This window comes from Cygnus olor, chromosome 1, assembly GCF_009769625.2.
Source record: "Cygnus olor isolate bCygOlo1 chromosome 1, bCygOlo1.pri.v2, whole genome shotgun sequence".
Lineage (NCBI taxonomy): Eukaryota > Metazoa > Chordata > Aves > Anseriformes > Anatidae > Cygnus > Cygnus olor.
Window position 1 is genome coordinate 90,615,492 of NC_049169.1, and position 25,182 is coordinate 90,640,673.

Here is a 25,182-nt window from a genome sequence, read left to right on the forward strand (position 1 = left end):
TTGCTCTTCCCTGTTGTTGAATCCTGATGGAGATTAAATGAAATATCAGTTTAACCTGATAAAATAATTATCGGTCGTATTTGCAGCAAACAATAGTGAGGAATTATATGGCTTCATATGAACTGATTAGTATTTTATTTGTTTTCTGATTTCCAGAAAAAGAGGTGTGTCAGATCTCAGTCTTTGGAAGATTAACCTGCCATTGAGCTAAGTACTGTCATCAAAATAAAGGGCTGTCAGACAATAAGCTGAAAACTGAAAACCTGTTTTTTCCACGACCGTCAATCAGAGAAAGGTAAAAGCAGTCAGTTATGCCCACGGTTTTCTACAAAAGCTGCAAGCAGGATGTTGCTCAAGAAAATGGTGCCTTAAAAACAGAGGCCACTTTCTTGAAAATTCCACCTGAAAATCAGAATTAAAAACAGGATGTTTGAACATGGATGTATGTTCCCCAGAATTGTGATCTAACAGTGTATCTCCACTACTTGTAACTTATTCTGTGAAAGCAGTGATTTGTAGGACAATTTAATGGTATTTTGTTAGGCAGATGAATCTTTGTGTTGCTGAATGGACAGCTGTCTGTCTCCATGGTCCTACACAGCCATGGGCAGTGGTGCAGTACACAGTCCAGAAAGGTTCACACAGCATCTCTTCCAAGCTCCCCATGCATACCATTCATTGTATGACATACAGTCATATCCAAAACATCCCAATACAAACTCGATAACTTTTGAAAAAGGAACATAGTCTGCAGTGTGGCACAGAAGGAGACATCCCAGGGAATGATTGCAGACTACAAAGGGATTCAACTTACATGTTGTTGAGCTAGAAATGTCTACAACCTATCTGTTTCCTACAGATTTTTTCAGATACCCTTTACAGCCTAGAGGAAAATACCTGCTCTGTGAACCATGGGTGTTGTCACAACTGAAGTGAAAGATAGTGATCTAGAAATTACCTGTGTGAGGAACTTAAAGGCACCAAAGCTGTTGTATGGGAACAAATTATATCAAAATCAAAAGCAGAAGTGATCCTAAACCTTCTGCTGTTTAAATCCCACATTTAAAGCTGGTGGCTTGCAATATTATACTATCATTGAGAATTGAGAGCTGTAGTGTAAAAATATGAATTTACCAAGTTTATTATGATAAAAGACCTTGCAATAGTAGGCAAAGTGGCATGGATTGTCTTTAGCATGGATGGACTTTAAATGTCTTAAAGCCAGTAATACTCTTAACAGGGTGACTGAGCACTCTAAATCTCCAGCTCAAGGTATCATTTGCCTTAATTACTTGTGGATCAGCTGTCTCAAACTGCTGGCATTTTCTTGAAAACATCATGTTGGTGATGCAGTGAAAGTCAACCTATAACCTCCTAGATAAGTTCAATTAATACTTCCTTACAATTAACTTACAATAATAATAAACTCTCTAAATAGCAGGTTTATCTTTACTTCTCTCTCTCTCTCCCCCTCCCTCTTTGGAACAAAATGAAATTAAAAAATAATAATAAATAAATAAAAGATAGAAACCCTCATATAGTATATAGGAGGTGAAGACATCTATAATGTATTAGCTTTCAGAAATTGAAATCTGATAGCCAGAGGTTAATTTGCAAAATTACAAAGAAATATAGGAAAAGTAATTTCCTGAAAATGTCGTGAATTGAACACCCCAGAATTAAGAGGGTAAAGTACAAGCAGAAGATAAAACAGAAAAGGCTTAGAAGATTAGCAGATTATTTAATATGAATTTGTTGCACTGTTTCACTCTAGTGCAGAAAGGGCCTTTTAGAATACAGAGTATAATAACAACAAAATCTTAATGCTCTTTGTAATGAAGAAAAGAAATCTTTACCAATTTATGACACCTTTGGCGGAGAAAGAGAAGGACTTCCAAATTAAGGAGCATTTTCTATAATTGCAGTGTGGATGGATTACAGGCTTGCATTAAGAATTAGCAGTCAATTTAAGAGCAGAATATTTCTGAACTTACTGAAAGTAAAATAATTTCCTTCCATTAAACTAATTGTCAGTAAAGTTTTGAGTGCTTATAGCTCACAACTGTTTCTCATAAAGGATAGGAAGCCTAACAGTGAGCAATTCCCTGAAGTATGCGTCATTTATTATTGGACCTCAGAACTCAGCCATTTTGGGCTCATATCACAGGAAGCTGTTTCATTAGTAGTCTTCATGATTAAGGTGACCCGTAGCTGAGTTGCTTTTGCTCACATTGTGTTCCATGCTTCTCCTGCAAATGAATACCTGGCTGTATGGAAATAATGTCATTTTTAGAAGGCAGAATGTGTGATAGAATTGGAATATAAATTAGTATCATCTGGCCTCAGTTTGTGGATCTTGCCAAGTCATGTTACAAATAAAATTGCCTGACCACTGTCTTTTCCTTGTAACAGAGGGTCTGTATTTCTGTTCAGCAAAAGATGAGTCCATACCCAGTACTTCATGCTGTTAAACCAGTTACATCTTGAGGTCACGTTCTTGTGTTACAGTGAAATATTTACTTTACTGACTAAGAATTCACCGTGATACAAGTTCTCCCTTCTTTGTAATCTTTGATCCTAATCTGTCTTTAAGTATTGTTTAGATACTGTCCTGGTTGTCATGTAAATGATGAATGGCTACAAACTCCCCCCAAATGATAATGATTTTTTTTTCCTCAAGTTACCATGATACTCTTTTTAAAACATTAACTTTTCAAAATTACTGCACAGTTCTTTGCAGATATGCCACTCACTATGATACTTATCTCTTCTAATTCTGTCTATGTTTCCTTTAGCCTTTACACCACTGTCTCAATTTAAGGCATATGTTTAAAATATACATATTTCTTAGACTTATAACTCGCCCAAACAGGGACTAGCTGATCACAGCTGACAATCTAGTCTCTGATTGTTAATGAAAAATTAGGTCAGCTGATCACTCCTACCTCATGTACCTTTAATTGCTTTTTAATTAAGTTGTTCTGTGCTAGAAAATGAACCTAAGATTTAATTCTTGTGTTCCTTTAGCAGCAACTGTTGCCCTAAAGCTGGTAATTTGCAAGCTGCTTTTGTTCATCTTAACCCTACCTTCTTTGCTTAACTGTCTGCCTGTGCACAGTCTTTCTCTCATTTTTATGTTTCAAGACATGCAAACTCTGGCATTTTGACAGAATAAAAGAAGATAGTAATTTTCATCACTACTGTACTCAATCTCTTTTTTTTTTTTCATGAAAACTAGGCTGGTTCATCTCAAGTTGCTGGATATCTGGCAATTTTACATAAACTGAAGATCAGCCATTTAATCTGTCAGATGGAATAATGTGGGATAGATTTGATGGATGGTTCATAGAACACACATTATTCCTGTTTCAGGGATAGTTGAAATGTCTGATAACTATGCCTTATACTATGCTCATTTTATGTGTTCAGATAGTTCATTATTTTTCACACTTATCATGCCTGAATGGTGACGATAATAGCTCCAGTACTGCTCTCTATCTGTAGGAACGTGATGCTAAGAACTGGAGTAAATTACATCTGTCTCGATCTTTTTTTTTTTTTTCTTTGGAAAGCATGATGTTGCTTCCTTTCCTCATCTCTTCAATCATCTGTTGGGCCTTGTTGTCATTAGCTATGTCAACACACTTCAGGGAAATGTAATAGCTAAGTCTCATCTAAACAGACTTGAGAATTTACTGTGGCCATGAGTCAAACCAGAGCCCTTAATGCTGTTCCTCCTGCTGTCCTAATCTGTCCCAAATGCCCAGGACACCAACATCAATCCGGACTTCAGGAGTTCTCTGTTTTCTTTTCTTATATGCTTTTGTTGGCCGTTTATTTTGGTGCTTCCATTAGCGTAGAAGTTTGTCCATCTCTTTTTGTGTGCTAATCATTTTTAACTTTCCATGACTTCTATACTGGGCATCTAGACCCAGGATTAAATTTATATGGCTAGTCTGATTTGATCTAAGTGATAAACATCTTGCTTTTATTGCCAAGTTACAGTACTCTACATGGACCTTTCATAAAACATCTTTCCAGGGTATCTGCACTGATAAGTGACAGTGCATGAGAATGGAAGTTAATCAAAACAAATCAGTCATCGTGGTGGGTTGACCCCAGCCAGCAACTGAGTATCCACCAGCCATTTGCTCACCCCCCTACCTTCACCCTCCATGAGATGGGGAAGAGATTCGGAAGGGCAAATGTGAGAAATACTTGTGGGTCAAGATAAAGATAGTTTCATAATCTGTTTCATAATAATGATGAGCTAGTGTCTGGAACTCTGTTGGATTGAAGTGGGAAACAACTAGCAAGGAAGTATTTATAGACCAGCTCTGCCCTCTTGAACCCATTAACATAAGTGGAGTTATATCTGATAAAAATAACAGCAAAGACAAAACATGTTCCAAAATGCCTTTGATGAACCAACAGCATCTAACTCTTCTTAGCTGTATCCATGTTGTTATGAGAAGCTAAGTAGTTTAACACCTAAAAAACTTAACTTAGTTGTAAGTGACTTTTTAGAGACTTTAGATTCAGGTGCTTTTTAGATTCAAGAGTAAGATAAGACTAAAGACTTTGGCATGAGGAAAGTTAAAAGTAGGCTTTAGTGATCACAGGGAGAAAAATTGCTATTCTGAGCTTTAATCTGCATTCATGAGATTTCATTGCCTTTCAGTGAGATTTTTGACAAAACTATTTACATAGCAGGACCAAAACCTTATTCTGCTAGTATTTCATGTGGAACAGCAACTAACCAATCTGAATGCCACCTGCCTATTACAGCTTTTTTACCTGAAAGAAAAGTCATGCTGAAGAGTCTTTTGTTCTGCTTGCACTCTGTAGAGAACAAAATGATACTGCTGTGTAAGCTCTTTCAAGGAAATAATTGCTAATTTATTTTTTTTTTTAAATAATAAGCACATGTACTTTTACTAAAGGAAATCATGCTTAAAAGTTCTTTAGGTATACTACTTACAAATTATTCAGCTGATGTTCTTGGCCAAGTCCGTAGATTCATTTGAGAGCAGCAAAAATGTTGTGATGCAGACACATGTATTTGTTTGATGGGGATGATGCTGTGGATGAAACAGGAAGCAGCATGCTGCTTCTAAGCCAGACAGGTGAGAAGAGTAACTGTGCTATTTGGCATAGCTGCAGCTAATGATACAAAACATAATGCATTGCATAGTGTGGACTGTGCTGTATAAGAGTGAAATTGAAATTGAGGCTAATGATCCCCTCAGGTTTCGGTGATGAGATCTTCCCTGGAGAATGATGTCTTGTATTTATGCTTTATTTTTGGTGGCTGCATAACCACTAAATCTATTTAATTGATCTTATATAATAACCTGATTACAAAAAACGTTCCAGTTCTAAAAATATTTCAGACCAAAGGCTTATGTCTATCACAAGGTACAACGGTAAATGGGGAGTATCTTCAATACAACATTTAATTTACAATATATGAAAATAGAGTATTAATGTTATCTGAGGATGGCATGACCAGGAGTATCTTTCTGAGACATAATTTCCCACCTCCTCATCCCAGAGTCAGCTATGTCATATAACTCTGTTCATAACTTGATCAAGGTCCATGTTTTAGTGCAACAGATAATCAGCAGCCTCTCCTTTTACTGAAAGCAATAGAAACTCTTCTGCTTGCTAACAACCTTTTCCTGGATTTAAGTGTGTGATTGAGTCTAATTTATGAAATTTTGTATTCAATACCTATTGAATATTCTTTTAAGTATTTAAATCATAATTCAACTTGATTGTGAAAAACTACTAATAACTAATATTACATGCAATCTTTTTTCTGTAAATAAATGCCACTCGATATAAATGATATCTATGGCATTCTTGTTTACATTTCTCTTCATTTATTGGTACTATATTCATAAATATATTGATAAAATAAACCTGACATTCTTGTTGAAAAACACAATTTCAATCTTCAGAAAGAAGACTTTAAAACCAGTGATTAAACATCTGTTACTTAAACTGCCATGAAACAAATTTGTTTTTGTTTTTTATTATTATTTTTCAAGACAGTGCTGCAAACAGTTCACACAGTATATTAAAGGCAAGGACTTATCCAAGATTTCAGATCCCTTAATCATGCTAACTTAGTTTCAGTCATACATTTTTAGCATGTAGTTAGACTGATATAATTACTACTTTACGCAGCTGTAGGAATATATGAAGCTCTGTCGCTGCTTAACTCCAGTGTGCCAAACACAACACATAGTCTTGCAAGGCGTGGAGCCACATCTGCTCTCATAAATTTGCTGTAATAAGACTCCTGAGGCTGGGGTTGTTGGACGCCTAACACTAGTTTTGTCAGGATGGTCACATGCAATGTAGCATTCAGGCAACTGTTTTGGCTTTGTTGGATGAATGAGTTTAAATATCTGTAGATAGTTGCCACACAGAGGTAAGATAAACAGAAAAGGTACATCAGTAATACTAATGCGAGTATCAAACTAATGCTGTATCAGAATGAGGCAGTATCTGGACAAATACGTTTCCTGCAGTAGTTCAATCATTTATCTTAATACGGTACCTTGGACTGCTGCTGAGTGCAGTATTAATTTCTGAGCACTACAGTTCTGTGTTGAAACTGTGTGAATTGTTGATTTTGTTGCTTTTCTCATGTGCTTCTCTTAAAACTCAGTGAAAGGAAGCCCATTGAATAAAGGTTTGTTCTAGCAGATTTATCAAAATAATTTAATTTTTGTGGAGGGGGGGAGTATGAGTCAAAAATACTGGCTTGTCAGTACTAAAAGACTAGATATTTTGACATAAAATATCCGACAATTTTAGAAATCCAAAATACACCACACTAGCTGTTTCTTAAATTATTTAGTCTGTTTCCAGTCTTCCTTGCTTCTTTGCAACAGTACCTATTCACCTGTTATTTGTTTGATTTTGAGCTTGTAAAGCTAATTAAGTTCTATGGTTTCATTCCACCAAGCAATTCTTACTTGTTCTTTAGTAAAATTTACAACTCTAATTCACTTTGTCTGTCTACTATAAAATTACCTGTCTCCTGTTTGATGCAAGAATAGGTTGAACAATGTCTTCTGTTCAGCCCTGTCCAATATTATTGAACTCCAACTGAAAAAAACAGCTGATTTAATCAATATTTTCCTGTCTTACACTGCGTGTTTCACTCTCTAACGTACAAAGCCAGCCTGTCAGAGAGACTGTGGTCTTCCAAGCAACCTACACTTTTGTTCCCAAACAAAAAGATTTTGGGTAGCCAAGGTGCTTTCCCTCCAGTTCTTTCAACGTCTTCCAGCCCTCTTTGAGGACATGCAACACCTCTTCCTGTAAGGCATTAGTCCTGCCGTAATTTGGCAGGGCCAAGTTTGTATGCCTTGTCAGCCCTTCACTTTCACTTTGCTCTTACAACTCTAAATGCACGTTTTTTGCTCTCTGGCTGAAGTTTGGGACAGCCATCCCTTACTCCCTGCCTTCAGGACTAATTGGACTTTTGGATCATGCCGCAGGGCTGAGAAAAACTGGAGTTGCCCAGTCCAGAGCCCTTGGGGCCTGTACCCTCAACCTGATGGAGATTTCACCTGCTTCCAGGACAGCCTTGCAGAAATAGACTGTGTAGTCTCCCTGATTTCAAGTTTTATTTAACGCTTACTGTGGCAGTTTTAAGATGTTAACTGTAAGAAGGCAATAGAAAGGATATTTCCAAGTTCCTTTAAGTTTATTCTATGCTCTGCTTATCTGTAGCACTTATTTGAACATGGGTTACTCATTAGATGGGATGCAGTGACAGCATTCATGGGATCTGGCCTGTGCATGTAGAGGAGGATGCTAGAAATACCAACCTCTCATTTAAGGTAAGCTTTTCTGTACCTGAAGCAATCTTGCTGTGTTCATCTTGCACACTTGTGGATTTGAACCCTGAATTCATTGAGGTGTGCCTTAATTTCAGTCTCTGATTCAGAGTTTATGCTGAAATGTAAACAAAGATTGAGCACTGTGCAAAATACCCAGAACAAAATGAGTATCTGATCAAATTTTTCCCTGTCTAGGACATGCCCGACAGTTTTACTCTTGAGCAGAAATTCTCAGATGCATGTAGTTAACCTAGAGAGTGCACTTGTAAGACTGTGCTTGGGCAAGAGTTACAGTTTTGAGGACTTGGCTCTTCTGTGTTGTTTGTGTTGGGGAAATGCTATTCAGCTGCACAGGCTGTCATTTTAAATAAAGAGAACTGAGAGATTTCTTCCTTCACAAGCTCGGTTCCCATTTTACAACATTATATAACTCTAATCCTGGTTTCAGGACTTCAGCAGGATGAAAGTGGCAGGTATTTGGCTCTTTTCTTGTCACATCACTGAAGCGTAATGCTGGATTTAGCAGGGTGAAGTAAGGATTTTCATCTCTTACTACCGCTTATGTCTCTCTCTGAAGCCATTCATAGCCATACTCCCTGCAGGTATTCAGGACTGTTTTTTCAGGCGGTGAAAGACTGTTCCTTCTTCTGGACAGTGAATTGAATAAAGAGCAAAGCTGCAAGTAGTTTGTCCTTGGATGAAGGAGGAAATCTTCAGTTTAGTGCTAAACATGGTGGTCAGGAAATTGCATAAATTGTATACTTAAAGTTTTTGGCAGATGCTATTTCTACTGCGTTTGAGGCAGGAATAGGGATTTGAAAGCAAAACCGAAACTTCACATTTAGAATTGAAATTAGACGCTTTGTGGCAATAGTGTTATGTCAACTCCCTTTGCAAGTGTCTCTTCACTTTTTGCTTCATTTTAAATTTGGCTCATGATACGCTGTGTTTCACGTAGGGACTTTTAGATATTTTTCAGACCATTTATCTCCTGAAGCAAACAGGGAAAAAAAAAAAAAAAGAAAAAAAGAAAAAAAAAGAGTAATGTACTAAGCAAATAACAGAATTAGATGCGTGTTCTGTGCTCCGGTTACTTTGATCATTAAAACTGAGAAGCTCTAGGTCAGGCATAAAGAGAACCTGGTCCCATAGTAGGCTTCTGCTCTTCTAAAGTCTTTTACATTGAATAATTACCAGATAAAGCACAGGAACTAAAAGTAGATAGACAAAACTTAATCAGGCTTCTTATTTAAGGACTATCAACTTTTGAAGTGGAGAAGTGGAGACATGAAGAAGCTATTTGTTAGCAGAATGATGACATTTCTGTTTGACTGAATAGAGATGCTGTGGCCAGCTACATCATTAAGCTTGTCAATGTAATTTCTCTAAGTCAATTTATGAGAGGAGAATAATAATTCCTAAATTAAAAGAAATCTTGAAATCACTCAAAAACCTCTTAATAACTTTGATAGAAGAAAAACTATGAATGTGTGCTCTTACTATTCGATTCTGCAGATGCAGTTTGCAAAATTGTGTGAACATGCTGCAAATGAATTGCCAGGCTTTAGTTCATGCATTAACCAGTTTCTTCAAATATGTGTTATAATAATGGTATAGCAGCCTCAGCATCATCATGGGTCTAAATCTGGGCAATTGTCCAATAAAATTGCCAGAGGTACCACCAATGGTTTCCTAAAGTGGCTTTTATGCCAACAGGGAGAAATGAATTAAACACAGACTTTAAACACCGATTTATTTATTTATTTATTTATTTATTTATTTATTTATTTTTTGTGGGAAAGCATGGCTATCTTAATACCAGAAGTCCAGGTATCTGAAATACCATCTGTGTCAGTCTTTATAGTCAGAATTTTTGCAGATAAAATTAAGCTTGTAAGAAGTTTGCTTCCTGTACTCTGTGAGTTAAGTTGCACAATAACAGAATGTGCAAGCACACGAGCTTGCAGAATGGTTGCCAGGTGTTCTAAACCTCTGTCTGTGATCAGGGACACTCTTCATTTATTGAATAGTATCCACGAATTGATTATCATTCATCCCAACGGCATTCAATAATTCAGTAATTCAGGCAGTGTTATTAGGGAACACAGACTAGGCAATACGAATATTCTGCCTGAAAGAAGATCCTCTTCCCTTCTCCGTTGCATCCCTCTTCATCCCCTTACTCTGTTGCTCCCCTCACCCTGCTTACCAAACCGAAAGCCACCATGCATACAGCTAGTGATATGAGTAAATATCTGTATGTTGCTCACTGGATGCTGTTTCTTCTACACCTCTTCCAAGGACAAAGTGAACAGACTGGGAGGGAACTTCTTCCCTGAGATGTCAAGTGACAAAATCAGGTGTCAGATCTGCATGTACTCTTTCTGACCCAAGCATGGTTTCTCTGCAGCTCTGCTTCAGCTTCATATCTGAAATACAAGGAAGTATTTTTGTAAAACATGGCCTTTTTCCACCAGTGATATGAATCTAAGATTAAAAAAAGATTTCTGTCCTTCTGTTGGCAGTCTGCAGAAGACAAGCTGATGGCATTGGATAGCACAGACACAAAGTGAAGACGCATTGAATAGCACAAATAGTTGGCCTCCAGTCCAGTTCCTTAATTTTAAACATAGAAAATTATACATGATGGCTGCCAGATGGTTTAGTGTCATCTTCTACAGCTGGTTGAAAAACAGAATTAATTTTCATAAAATTGAGAAGTTTTCTGCCACTTAACATTGTACTAAATTGGAAACTGCCCACTAAGTAAATTTTCTGATAGCTCTTATAGTGGAATGGTGTGCACTGAAATCTTGTAAGCACAGTTTGTGTGTAGGATTTCAACCTTCCTCCATAAGTCCTTTTCTTATTGAGCTACCAGAAGTTAAAACTTTGCAGTTTTTAAGAGCATAGTTTTACTTGTTGCATTCAGTTTGCTTCACTCTACTGTACCAAGAGAGAGCTTCACTAAAGGTAATGGTCCTTAACAAAAATGTCCCAGCTGAGTGACCAGGACATGACTTCCCTGGCCTTGTTGCTTTAGGAATCTTCATCACTGTTGTTGTTGTAATTGTCATTGAATTTTTCTAGAGTTCTGCTGTAATCTTTTTGCGAGACGAAAGCTATCACAAGAACCACTTACCTGCATGTTGATAGGGGATCCCACATCTATGCTTAAACTATCTGAACTTATAGCTGTCCAATTTGATTACATTCATTCAGAATTAGAGTGTCTTCCTCTAGAGAATGTCCAAGCTGGTATAATTAAAAAAACGATACTTCATTATTCTTACTAGGTGGAATATACTGCTTTCTTAAATACTCCTGACACACAGATACAGGCAGAGATCCAGTTTCATTGAAAACCAGGGTAACGTCTCACCTGACTTACAGTTACATGAAGGCTTCATAGAATTGCCATCAAGGCGTGCATTGATGCAATTTTTCCAAATGAGTTTTGTGAGGGAAGTGATGGTCCTCTCCTGTTTTTCGGTTAGGGCAGTGTCTGCTTGTGTCCCCATCCTTAGCTGCACTGAAATTTTAGTTGAACTACTTTACTAAGCTCGTGTGCCCAGGAAGAGGCAGGGGGCTGTGGGGCTGCTGTGTGAGGAGATGCCAGGGCTGCCCTGTGCCAGATCCAGCTGGCTCCAGTGGCCCCATCACAGGGCACAGCTGGGCCTAGCACCACCCTGGGGACAGCCAGGGTAAGAGAGGACAAAACACCACACAGCAGTGAGGAATGAGGGGAAAAAGTGTGAGAAACAGCCTCATGAACACCAAGGTTAAAGAAGAAGCAGGGGAGTAGTTGCCCAAGGTGCTGGAGCAGGAGTTGCACTGCAGCTTCTGGAGGAGAGCATGGTGGAACAGGTATTTCCCTGCAGCTTCTGGAGAGTTACCTTAGTGGTGCAGATAACCACACCATGGCAAAGGAGAGGATGATGGTGGAGCAGGTGGACATGACCTGAAGGAACTGTGGCCCATGGAGAGCCCATGCTGGAGCAGGAGAAAGTGTGAGGTTGAAGGAGCAGCAGAGAGAAGCTGTTATGCACTCACTGCAACCTCCCATTCCCCATCCCTCCTGTGCTGCTTTGTGGGGCACGAGGTAGAGGAGGGGGGAATGAAGGAGTGAAGAATGGAGAAATGAGGCTGGGAAAGTGGGGGGAAGGGGGAGGAAAGGCATTTTCCTTTAGTTTTGTCTTTGTTTCTCACCATACTATTCTAATTTAATTAGCAATAAATTATATTAATTTTCTCCAAGTGAAATCTGTTTTGCTCATGGCAATAGTTGGTAAGTGATCTCCCTGTCTTCATCTAGACCCATGAGCTATTTCATCGCATTTTCTCCCCCTGTCCTGTTGAGGACAGGCAGTGAGAGCATCTGGGTGGCCATCTGACCACCAGCCAAGGTCAACCCACCACCAGTAAATATATGCTATGGGAGTAACTCTTGGTAGGTACAAGTTTGGTAGGTATGTACTCACCTTGATTATTTTTTTACCAGTCCACACTACCTGTGCTTTCTGCTTAGTTGCAATGTTTTGATGTGAACAAATTATTACGCCCCTCCTTCAAAAACTTCACAGATCTGTGATGAACTCAAAAGACACCACTGCGGGACCATTCAGGGAAGCTGCAGCTCAGTCTGCCCCTGTAAATAAGCTGCTTTTCTCTGCCTTCTAAATATTGCTATTTCCATTTAGAAAGGGAACAGCTTCCAGGCAGCTTTAAGGTGAAAGTTAAAGATCAGCTCTCTTCATGCAACTTTTAAATTACTTCCCCATCAAGGACCCAAGAAACAGACATTATTTTTTTTTGTGGGATCTTTTTACGTTTTGTCCTATGCTGTCTTGCAGCATCAGTAAAGTTTACTACATGTGCATGTCTACTGAGGGCTTAGGTACTGGAAGGTGACAGCAGATGGTTGTCAGAAGTACACATTCACATTTTCCGAGGTTCGTTGCAGCAAGAGCCTGCCTTCAATTTTACATACATCTCCACGAACAGTACACAGAATTAAACCACCTGTTATGGATCTTCTGATGAGCTTCATTTTAGATTACGGGATTTGAAAATTATATTAGTATCTGAGGGCAGGTTTATCAGTTGTCCTGGCATTTTTTTCTCCAGTACTACAGAATTATTAAACACTCCAATATCACTATTAAGGCATAGAATGATAACTCAGCTATGAAAATGTCATTATTCTCCAGCTGATGGTAAAGAATTAGTTCACACTTCTAGGCTTCCATATCCTCCTGAATTAATTGATGTTTGATAATACTTTCTCCTCTTTTTTTTTTTTTTTTTTTTCATTTTTTCCTTTCCCTATTTGCTTTTCTTCAGCTGTTGGCTCCTTTACAAATTTCTCATGATTCCTTTTATACACACACATAGTGCTTAAATACTTCTTCTGAATGTAAACACTAATTCTTTTTCCTTATTTCCTTATTTATAAGAATAACCAGAGATACCTCCTGAACAACTAAAGAAGTCAGAATTGTTCTACAACAAGGTAAAAAAATACTATATACAATTAATTTGTATTCCATGATGATGTGCTATTATATAGCTGTAATTATTCTTTGTGAATCTTACTTTCCAAGGAATAGAGCATTCTTTGATTTATATTCTTGAATTTAATAACATAAGTACATTTAATACTCCAGAGAGCCACCTTAAATTATGCAGAGTAGACAGAAAGGTTATGCACAATACAGAAAACCTGAGCTCAGCTTTAACTTTCAGTTAGTGCTGTAAAATATTGTAGCAGTCAAGCCTATCAAAAGCATTAATACAAGAAAGAATTTAGTTCACCCAGGGTTGTTGGTTTTGGGGGGCAAATATTTGTGTGTGTGTGCATATGTGTATGAATACGTTAATTTTTTGAAGACAGACTGGAAATTTTTATCTCAAAATTATTAGTGTGTGCAGTTTGCAAAACTTGGCTAGCTATCTTTAAATAATCTTCAGCTTTACAAGGACCGCTTCAGGAGGTGGATCTTCTGTCTTAAACAAATTATATCAGCGTGGTGACTTTTAAGAACTGTGGGAGAAGCAAGGTTATTCCATTAAAGATTAGTTTTCCAGGTTCATGCAAACAGCACTTTGTCAAAAATAGCTTGTGTTTTACTGTGATTTGCATTTCAAGGATAAGGCCAGATTTAGTAAGTAAATGAACTTGGAGGACTTAGAATACTTTTCTTCTTTTGTATCTGCTATGGAAAAGATTTGGTAAAATCTTCGTGCTCAATGTTGTATGTTGAACATGTGATTTGTAAGGTAGGAGAAATCTTTTCTGTTATCTCATCTTCCTGGTAGTTTCTATCACTTCAGTGGATATCGGTATCCTCTAAGAAAATGGAAGTTTAGAACAGATTAGAGAATTTCTGAAAATGCAAGCTTGTGAAATTGGAAGATCCATTGAAGTTTCTCTTTCCAACTAACTAAAATGGCTGATAGGAACCTACTTGAATGCACAAACTGAATATGTGACCTCCACTTAAACTAGACAGCACTTTTCATGAATCTTCAAACAGCTTTGGAACCCAAACCATTTTCCCCCTTTCTTTCTTTTCAAATTGTTATTGCAAGTCTGAATCCAGTTTTTCAGAGCTTAGAGTTCTAGCAGTTTACTCTTAACAGTGAATGCTGATATGCTGACCTATTACATGATGATGAAAATAGCTTAAATTAAAAAAAAGAAATTGTAATACATCAGCAATTTTGTCTGGAAACTCTGCTCTTTACTTTCTAAACTCTATCAGATTTTCCATGTCTTTATTTTAATTGCATACTGTGATTAACCTCTTACATTCCCTTTTTAAAAGCACTGAAGTTATGACTTCCTGTTCATAGCATGCAACTTCTTAGTGAAGACAGATTCTCCGAGATGTATTTGTCTCAGCTTTTCAGATTGAAACACAGAGTTCTCTTTATCAACTGTCAGTTAAAAAAAAAAAAAAAAAAAAAAAAGAATAAATGTTGTGCTTACTGATATTTTTTCATCTTAAAATTTGTTATGAATTGCAGCAGTCAGGAACTATCTTTGGAATTGTGGCTGTGTGAGACAACTTTGCAGAACAGTTAGTGCTGCATAGCACAGTGGTGATGAAATTCCACTTGAGGAATATTAAGTATAAAAGGTCAAAAGATTTTTCCCACATCTTTCCCTTAAATTGAATTCCATGCTGTTTTTATTTTTCTGTATTGCCTTTCAGGATGTAATGCCAAATCTGATAATAACATAAAATCATATCAATTTCTTCTTTGTTTTCTTTGTCCAATCCTTATTAATAGATCTTTCAATTATTTGGGGTCCTTCTGACAAAAAAAAAAAAGGGGGGGGGGGGGGATGAGAAAACAAAACTTCCCAGCCTTTTCAGTCTGAACTCAGCCATGCAAAAAGCTGGAATTTGGGTGGTAAAAATTCAGGGAAAACTTTTTGGATAGGTTATTGTCCTGGTTTCAGTTAGGACAGAGTTAATTTTCCTCCTAGTAGCTGGCAGGGTGCTATGTTTTGGATTAGAATGAGAAGAGCGCTGATAACATGCTGATGTTTTAATTGTTGTAGAGCAGTGCTTACACCAAGCCAAGGACTTTTCAGCCTCTCTCTGTCCTGCTAGCGAGCAGGCTAGGGATGCAGCAGGAGCTGGGAGGGGACAGACCCGGGACAGCTGACCCAAACTGGCCAAAGGGGTATTCCATACCATCTGACGTCATGCTGAACAATATATAGGGGTGGCTAGCCGGGGTGGAGGGGGGGGCCGGCTGCTCGGGGATAGGCTGGGCATCGGTCAACGGGTGGTGAGCAATTGCATTGTGCATCACTTATTTCGTACACATTATTACTATTAATACTATTATTATTATTATTATTGTTGTTATTCTTTTCCCTGTCTTAATAAACTGTCTTTATCTCAACTCACAGACTTCACTTTCCCGTTTCTCTCCCCCATCCCTGAGAGGGAGGGGGGAGGGTGAGCGAACGGCTGTGTGGTGTTTGACTGCCAGCCGGGCTAAACCACAACAGTTATACAGTAAGTTGCTGTAATCACCTGAGTTCATTCTGCTGTTGTCCATACTTGAACTATGGATATGCCTTACAGGACATTGTTTGCATGTCATTTGTTCTGGGTTGCTATGATGGGTTATTAGCTAGTAATTCTCCATGTTTAAATGTATATTTATAGTACTTCTCAATAGAAATGTGACATAGAACAGAACAGAACAGAACAGAATAGAATAGAATAGAATAGAACAGTTCTGTTGGAAGGGACCAATGAAGACCATTGAGTCCAACTGCCTGACCTCATCAGGGCTAATCAAAAGTTAAAGTATATTAATTGGGGGTGTTGTCCAAATGTCTTTTGAACACTGGCAGGCATGGGGCATCAACCACCTCCCTAGGAAGCCTGTTTCTGTGTTTGGCCACCCTCACAGAAAAGAAATATTTCCTAATGTCCAGTCTGAACCTCCCCTGGTGCAGCTTTGTGCCCTTCCCATGGATCTTGTCATCTGTGACCAGGAAGCAGAGGCCAGCGCCTCTCTCTGCGCTTCCCTTCCTCAGGAAGTTACAGAGAGCAGCAGGATCACCTCTCAGCCTCCTTCCTTCCAGGCTGGACAACCCGTGATTCCTCAGCGTCTCCTCACACAACATGCCCTCTAGCCCTCTCACCAGCTCGGTTGCCCTCCTCTGTATGCTTTCAAGTACCATAACATCCTTTTCATATTGCTGAGACCAGAACTGTACCATGATATTCGAAGCGAGGCCACACCAACGTTAAATATATGAGAAGAATCACTTCTTTTGATTGGCTGGCAATGCTATGTTTAATGCATCCCAAAATGAGGATTACCCTCTTGGCTGCCAGGGCATGCTGATGGCTCATGTTGAGCCTGCTGTCAACTGGTACCCTAGGTCCCTTTCTGCACAGCTGCTCTCCAGTAACTCATCTGTCCCTCTGTACCTGTCTGGCATTACTCTGTCCATACAGCACCTGGCATGTACCCTTGTTAAATTTCACGCCATTGGTGACTGATTTACCAATGCTCCAATATATCTAGATCCCTCCACAAGGCCTCTCATCCTTTGAGACAGCCAACAGCATCTCCCAGTTTAGTATCATCAGCAAACTTGCTAAGGATGCATTCAGTTCCTGCATCCAGGAAGGAGTACAGGCTTGCTGATAGCCAGGATATAAAACAAAATAGCCTCTCTAGGTTTGAAAGACCATTTCATTCAGTTAAAAAAAATAAAGTGAAAATAATTTTGTCCCTCACTTGCCACATCTACAAAGCAGAGTATGCTAGGAAACCACAGCAACACTGTGAATTGCAAACACAGCTACGGAAAACTTATTAGCCTAAGGGGGGAAATGGCAGAATTACTGAAGTGCATTCAGAGATAAATGACATTCAATTTCAAATATTTCTAGTTATTGAACACAAGAAGAAAAATGTGGTGTGTCTTGGGCTTCCTAAATTGGCTGTGTGTCTGTGTACAAGCATAGATGGACATGGATTATTTGTAGTTTGGGAGATGTGCCTTGGTGCACTGGAGCTGAATGTGCTCCAGTTTCCTACTGAGTCTGTCTGTGACAAGGCACTCAGGGGGAATGTGGTGCTTTGCGTGCTGTGAATCCCCGTGCCAGTTCACAGAGAAGTAATCTTGACCTTTAGGTAATCCCAGACTCTACACCAGCAAGGACTGACAAATGAAATGCAATTACTACTGTCAAATCAAGTTATGATTTACTTATTAAATGTAAGATTTCTTTACAAGGCTGGTGGTGCTGAGTGTGTTATGTTTGTTCTTCAGTTTTAGTTTTTACAGTCAGTTTATAAACATGAACTGTAAAATTCCCCAAAAGGAATTAATGAAACAATGATATTTAGTATGCTTCTGAAGGAGGGATAACTTTTATTATGTTTCCCATCTTTTTCTTCTCACATAGGATGGTGGGAAGGGAACAGGTTTGGTTGTCTTTTTTTTTTTTTTAACAACAACAACAAAAAAAAAAAGATAATGTTGTGTCTGTGTTGCATAAGAGTTCCAGACAGACAATGATGTCACCTCAATTCTTTATATAAAGGGCTTTAGTAGAATTAGAATATTACTTAAGTGACCTTACCAACATTTTAGAAACAATTTACAAAATTAATTTCAAGAGACATCTGTTAAAGTTTACAAGAACCATTGGTAATTAACTAATTTAGAAAAAAAAATCAACATAAGAAGAAGAATTAAAGGTTAATTGCAGTCTAGCCATCTCCTTAGTGTGTGCTGTCACAACTCTTCTGATTTTCTTCTCTTACTAACTATATCAGTGGCACCCAATTTTGTCTTTGTATACATCATGGCTTTGATAGCAGGCAGATTCCTACATGTGTTTAGCTTTGGCCTCTTAGAGAACAGGTATAGGACATAACAATAATAAATCACTAATCTACAGGTTTATTACTGTGTATTCAGAGTTGCATATCTTCAGATAGGAGCACACTGAAAAGCTTATAGGAAAATTTAAATATAAAGTATCCTAATAAGAAAGTGTTAAGCCTGCATGAAAAGGTGATGGGAAGATGCAAATGAAAACTGTAAGGAAAAAAATCTGACACTAATAATTTTATGATATATATGCAAATTACAAGCAAACTGGGTTTGCCTGTATTGTAGCCAGACATCCATCTAGGACAGGACCTTCTTCACAAATAGCTTTGTTTTTTCCAAAATGATTGGTCTTCATTCCTTCAGTCTGACCACCAGCTGGATAGAGATAAGGCAATTAAACATTCTTTGGATCGTGTCTGGACTGTAAAAATAGCCCTACTCATTAGTCAGCTCAGAAGTACTTCTGGTCTCCTGTTCTGTCTCTGGCAATAGCCAGGGGCATATACCTGGGGAACAGATGCCCCTCAGCCACCCTCCCTGCTTCTAGCAGCCGGTGGCTGCTCAGTCAGATAACAAAGTCAGTAAATGGGTTTCATGGACTTTTCCTACACATAATTGTCTAATTGCCTTTTGAACCCATATTTGTTTACTATTGTGGGGCAATTAGTTCCACGGTGTAATTATGCAAACATTTTGATTTTTTTAGGACTTCCAAGTGATCCTTTCTCAAATTATTTTGCAAAAATATTTCAAATCATTCTGGAAAGGCTGCCTTAAATTCAAAGGAGAGTAAGATTTTTTTCAGTTCAGAGGCCTGCAATTTTTATGGCCACAAGTAAGATTGCTGCATGTCACTGTAGCAAAGGGATCAAATAAAAAATTCTAAATGGTGCCATTTGCCTACATCCTTCAAGTGCAAGCTATGAATTGCAGAGACTGATGGCGCTAATATATAACACTTTGAGGTTTAGTCAGAATTTTGCTATGGACAAAATGCTGGGGTTAGAGTTTACTCCCTTGAAGCTTTTCCATAAGAGCTCTTGATGTCTCTGTTGTGATATCATGGGATTTGCTGTCTGCGATTTTAGGTTTCCAATGCTTCATTATATTTCCCCCCATATTTCATAGTGTCATGCATAGAAAACTTGATATTAACTAGACAATTTATCAGAGCCTTGAGGGCCTTTATTTTATAACCTGTATTTGTAATCTTGAGTAACTTCCATTACATCATGAAGGTCTAAGTGCAGGTGTCATCTGGTAGAGTGTGCAGAGGCTCCAAGTGACCTGTTTTGTTTGGTTCTGTTGTTTTCCATGTCCATGGTTTCTTTCATGTTCAGATACAGTAGTGCCTGTTTGAGACAGGCACTACTCAGGCAATAGGTTTCTGAGCACAACTGTTGATGATGAGGTCTTTGGAATGAGGAGCTCTTTGGAATTAAAATCCATTTTTCAACCTGATACATAAACTTAGCTTCTTGTTTCCAGATCACATACTTTTTTATGACATCATTTTTTTTCATCCTTTCTTGTATGGCCATACATTCTCAAAGTCCTGTCAGTCTGTCTGCTCTGTGATTGTTTTCCTCTTCTGGCTGCTTTTCCCCCATTATTACATTGCCATTACCTTGCCTGCAGATATACAATCCAAATTCTTCACTACCTTGTTATTCTCCCTCATTCTGCTTCTTGACTTTGCTTGTAGCGTCATACATATGAAGAAATACAATCCCTTACTAACCTTGGCATGTAGATAGAATGAGCCTGAGACAATTGTGCTTTAACTAGAGAAGCCTGTTTTCCTCAGAGTGAAAGTGAGGATACTGTTAAATTGCTAAAAAGAGTTGCCAACATAACCCTTATGTTCTGTACTTCATCGCTATAATCCACCAGTAAAGCTACCCTAACAGGAATGTGGCCTACAAGAACTCCTTTGAAAACATCTCCTTTTTGCATTTGATTCTTCTTCCATGTTTTCTTTTTCTTCTGGACTATTTTGCCATTCTAATTTTACATGATTAGTGTGTCCCAAATCTTTATTCACCAGAAAAATTAAACAGAGCTCAAAACACGCAAAGGCAGCATGGTCCAGGGTCATTCATGCCTCCCTCCCTGTGCACACCCAACTAATGTGCCATAGAGATGAAGTTTGTAAAGCATCTGTCTCTCATGGCTGTTGTGTTGACTATTCACAACTAAACCAGCCTGACTCTTTGACCAAAAGAAAATTCAGGTTATGCAGCTACACACTGCTCCATGGGAGGACTGCATTCTGCTGCAATTATTCATTTTCCCTATACAAAAGAAGTGGCCTTTCACTCACTGTGCTGCGGGTCACTCTTTTCCATCCCACTCACTTGATCTATTTTCTTGTACAACACACTGTTTTGTGAGACCAGGCAGTGCAGAGTTTAAATAAAGTAGTCTCAGCTAACTATATTTATTAGTATTCAATTTTATTGCAAGTTTTTACCTGGATCTGTTCTTACAGTTGTTACCTGGTGCAACCACACAAAAATTCATGCTGACCTAAGGGAAGAGAAAGCATGAGACTGCACGAGCAGTGGCAGTGGGGGAATATTTTTTAGGAGAGCAGTGGCTTATTCAAGACTCAGACACTTGTAGAACTGCTTTCTAAAGACAATGTCATGGTTTTTGTACATGGTGTATAGTTGTTTTCATTTTTTCAGGTTATCCAAGTCAAATAATCTTATGGTTTGGGCCTATAAGGTAATACCTTGTACTTGGACCAAGGTATATAGAGAAGTATTAAAAATGAAAAGTCAATTGCTATAAGGCAGCTGTCCAAAAAGTATCCAAAATATTATCCAACTATTAAAATAAGGATAGAAAAATAAGATGTTCAGAGAAGCTTTACTTGAGGGTGGTATTTGAAACCACTCACCAAAGCATTATTTATATGCTTTCTACTATTTAAAGCTCTTTCAGCTCTTACAGATGCATCTTGATGTCTCACAGTAGGACTTAGATCAACTTCTTGTTTCTTCTTATATATTCAGCAGCTTATCTTTTCTTTTGTGACCTCTTCCCTGGAAAAAAAAAAAAAAAGGTGAGAAGGGAAAGTGACTGCAACTCATCCAACCTTCAGGTTACCAATCTGCTGTAGTTTCTATCAAGACTCCACAAGTTACTGTGAAGAGTGTGTGCTTTGTCTTTATAAATATAACCACTGCAACAGTGAAAGGATGTCTGGGCTGAAGGTCTGGTTAAAACCTTGTGAATTATTAAAACAGGTTTAGAAACTACTCTCAAAATCCCTGAGTGTTGCTTACTCAATATTCATCCAGTTTACATAGCTTTAGCACCACAGATGCCAACACAAGATGAGAATCAGCACAATGTGTCCTCGTGCCCTGCTGAGGCTCTGCAAACTGACTGTTCACAAAGACCGTGATCAGCTGATAAAACCATAGTGTCCTGAAACTGGGCATTGGTAATCTTGCTAGGGTGCTATATTTACTTAGTCTATATTGGTAGTGATCTATAAGAGGTTTAAAGTAGCTCTCAGAGGCAGAGCTGGTGTTTGAATGATTGTTGCTGGGAAGCAAGAATGAACGTTTGGATGAATAAATACTGAAAAAGGTTACCTGGCATGTTTGACACTATGGGTGCTGCTGGATCAGCCGATGACATTAACGCCATGGAAATTCACCATTGGTACACAAAATTTATGAAGGAGTGCCCATCTGGACAACTTTGTCTGCATGAATTTAAACAAGTCCTGGATCTGCATGGACTTACTCCCGAAGCTAACAGCTATGTTGAACAAGTATTTCACACATTTGACATGAATAAGGTAAGAATTTATTTTTAACTTTGTGACTTTCTTATGGCTCTACCATTTGATATGTTCAGCAACATGTCTCAGGGCGCTGGTAATGCTGGCTATTCAGAGGTAATGGAAGTGAATGAGAGGTGATTCAATAGAAAACTACTGGCAAATAAATGGGAATGGCAGGCAAACAATTTTGAATGCTCTGTTCCCAGCACGTTTTGCTGTTTTGGATGCCTGCGTTCCAATATTTTTTGAATAACTTCTCATCTTTGAAACGTATTTTTATTATTATTCTCCATGTGTGTTTGTAGTTGGAAGTTTATTTGCATAACTCCACTTGAAAAATATTTTTAAAAGCACTAAATTTTTGTCTGGGTCCATTGTTGTTAATGCTTTAAGAATATAAAACACAGCCATGATGATTTCTTCTGTCACCAAATAAAAGGTTTCTGGATTCATTCAGAGCACCTGGTATGACTTAGGTTGGTATCAGTCAATCCCCCTTTTCCAAAGACTCATCTTTCTGATTCTAATCCCTCATCCCAATTTTACTTCTTAACATCCTAGGTTAACACAAAAGCCTCCAGCAGCTGTTGGTTGCCTTGCTGTTATTTGTTCTTCCAACTCAGGGTTCATACGGGTTCCTTCCAGCCATGAGACCCATCCAGAAGATTGTGCCTTGTTATTTTCTCCTTGAGCCAAAGGAGAAAATAAAAATTTCTATTAAATACTACAGAAATGGAGAGTCATTTGTAATTCCTACAGAAATGTTTGTCCTTGACTGAAATAAGGTTCAGGCTGATTTGTCAATAGTAGAAACAACAATCAAAGTCAGCTTCCAGCTGAAAAAGCAAATGGGCCCATCATGGAGTAAAAACTTATTAATACATAAATAAATAAAAACATTAGTATATCAGAAAATTGAGCCCTCAACTTGCTTAAGTCACTTTTCAGAAAACTGGAATGTGAAATGAACACTTCCTAAAAATCAGATTTCTGTCAAGGTGATGGCATTCCAATGCAAGACCGACTGCAGGCATCAGGAAACTGGGTACTTGCTGCGGAATAACTGAGGATGGGGACAGGGAATAGGAAAGTACCATTTTGAATAGTTTTACACCAACAGAAATACCCAGGAGAACTTGTCACTACTGTTGCTAGTGGTTCCTATCTTTGAAAATACCTATTCCACTCAGTAAATAGTGTAACCAGTACAGGCAGCAAGTGCAGAATAAGTTATATCACAAACTTTCAAGGTGCAGTTGCTCTTTACCACCCCTTTCAGCTTTTTCTACTATCTGTAACCCCTGTAATACTAAATATAATTAAAACTGTAACAGTTTTATTCACTTGTTTATAATACTCATAGTACTGAGAATGGGGTTATTGATGTTGATATTTGCTTTTTATATACTCGAGGCATTACAGTCCAACAGATTACAGTTGTGGAAAATAGTTTTCCGTGTCTAGGTTATTTCCATAAGAAAAAAATTTATGTTGTCAAAGTAGCTAGCCTCTCTGCATGAGGACAAGCCATGTGTGTACCTGGCACCTGTCTAAATAGGGAAAGAGCTCAAAACTAAAAAGGGGGAGAGCTTTATAAAAAGGGGGATGTCTTTTAATTGATCAGCTGTGTTTTTTGTTTTTGTTTTTTACCAGTTACTGATGACAGAGCCTCCCTTCTAGTACAAATAGCTTAGTACCCAGGGAGTAGCTTGCTCAGGTTTTCTGATGAATATTAAGACATAGGCCTTAAACTTGCCAGGTTATACACCCATCAGAGTTTTATTGTTACATGGTCCCATCTAGCAATCTCTAATCCTGTTCTCTGCTCAACCCATAACATTTTAATCAATTGGTATATTTCAATAAAATTTCCTGGAGTAGGAATTTTAGCTAATTAGTTCCTAAAGTAGTCATAAAAATTGGCAGCTGGGTAGCAGGGACACACCCAGGATGATTGCCCCACTCATGTAGAACTCAGCTTTTATTCATTGTTCAAGGCAGCAGCTGGTTGGCACAATAATCAGGCACTTGTTTTCTTTTGCCTGGTGAGGATACAGGGTGGAGCCGGGGTACCAGGGTGAGGAGATTTAGCAGACAATAGACAGAGTCTGTACAAATGAAGGCTTTTGTTTTGCTCTTCCCAGAAGAGCTTGTTTAATTAATGTTCCATGTTAGACAGAAAAAGATGTTTCAATATTTTATCCATTTGGAAGTCTTCCCCCCATTTTGATGAAATTAAACAACGATTTGGCCTTTAGGGCTTCATAAAATCCACTACAAAACTGCTTATGCTAGGCTTAAAACTTCATTATTTAATAATGAGCTCCAGCTAAAGATCTGATCTTCATTTCCAGTTCTGCAAGATGTTTTAACAATCTGCCATTAGCTACTGTAATCTGAGGCATAGATTTCATTGTATATTTTCTTAATTGAGCTGTTGCGGCAGAAGGCTCAGGAAAAGTTATTTAGAAGGCAGGATTGGCAGGGTACATTGAGAATAGTCACATACCTGAGATTGTACAGTCTGTATCCTTTTGCAGCAGGGAATATTAAGAAGAACGGAAATCTCCTCCCAGATAAAAGACTGTCAAGTTTTTCTCCTTGTCCGATCTGTTTCTATAATTTAGTGGTTGGAAAGGCTTAAAGAAATGCATTAACTGAACTGCAATGTTTTACAGCAGTATAGCAACAGGATTCAGATACTATACATAGCATCTAGATGAGCTTGGTTATGTTTTTCTCTTGTAACACATACGGGATTTTTATGGCTTGTCATGAGCTTTCTTAGAAACTATCCTCATACTGCTCTTGATCATTTTGACCATATCAACTCTTCCCTAACAAGAGTGTGACTTCTGAGTAGTGCAATCAAAACGGATTTGTCTTCTGGATGCTGGTCTTAATGCAGAAATCCAGCTCAAGACTCCTTTCCATGCTAAGCTCAGCCAAAGGATCTTATTATGAGATGACTCAGCTCTTTGCACGTTACATGAACCAAGCCTCTCTGCCCTCCCTCATACTTCAGTGGAATAACAGCCTACCTGATTCAGTCAGCAAAAACTATTTAAGTACTTCTTAATAGAATAAGGAGATATCCTCTTTTATCTGTTTGTGAAAAAAACTACATATAA

At 38.2% G+C, this 25,182-nt stretch overlaps 1 protein-coding gene across 1 annotated transcript in view; it reads left to right on the top strand.

The window, feature by feature from the left end:
* The first annotated feature begins 21,874 nt into the window (after positions 1 to 21,874).
* GUCA1C (guanylate cyclase activator 1C) overlaps positions 21,875 to 25,182 on the top strand; it is a 33,450-nt gene continuing 30,142 nt past the window's right edge. The window contains exon 1 of the mRNA XM_040568965.1: positions 21,875 to 22,066. Coding sequence (XP_040424899.1) covers positions 21,875 to 22,066 — 192 coding nt within the window. The remainder of the gene's footprint in view (positions 22,067 to 25,182) is intronic.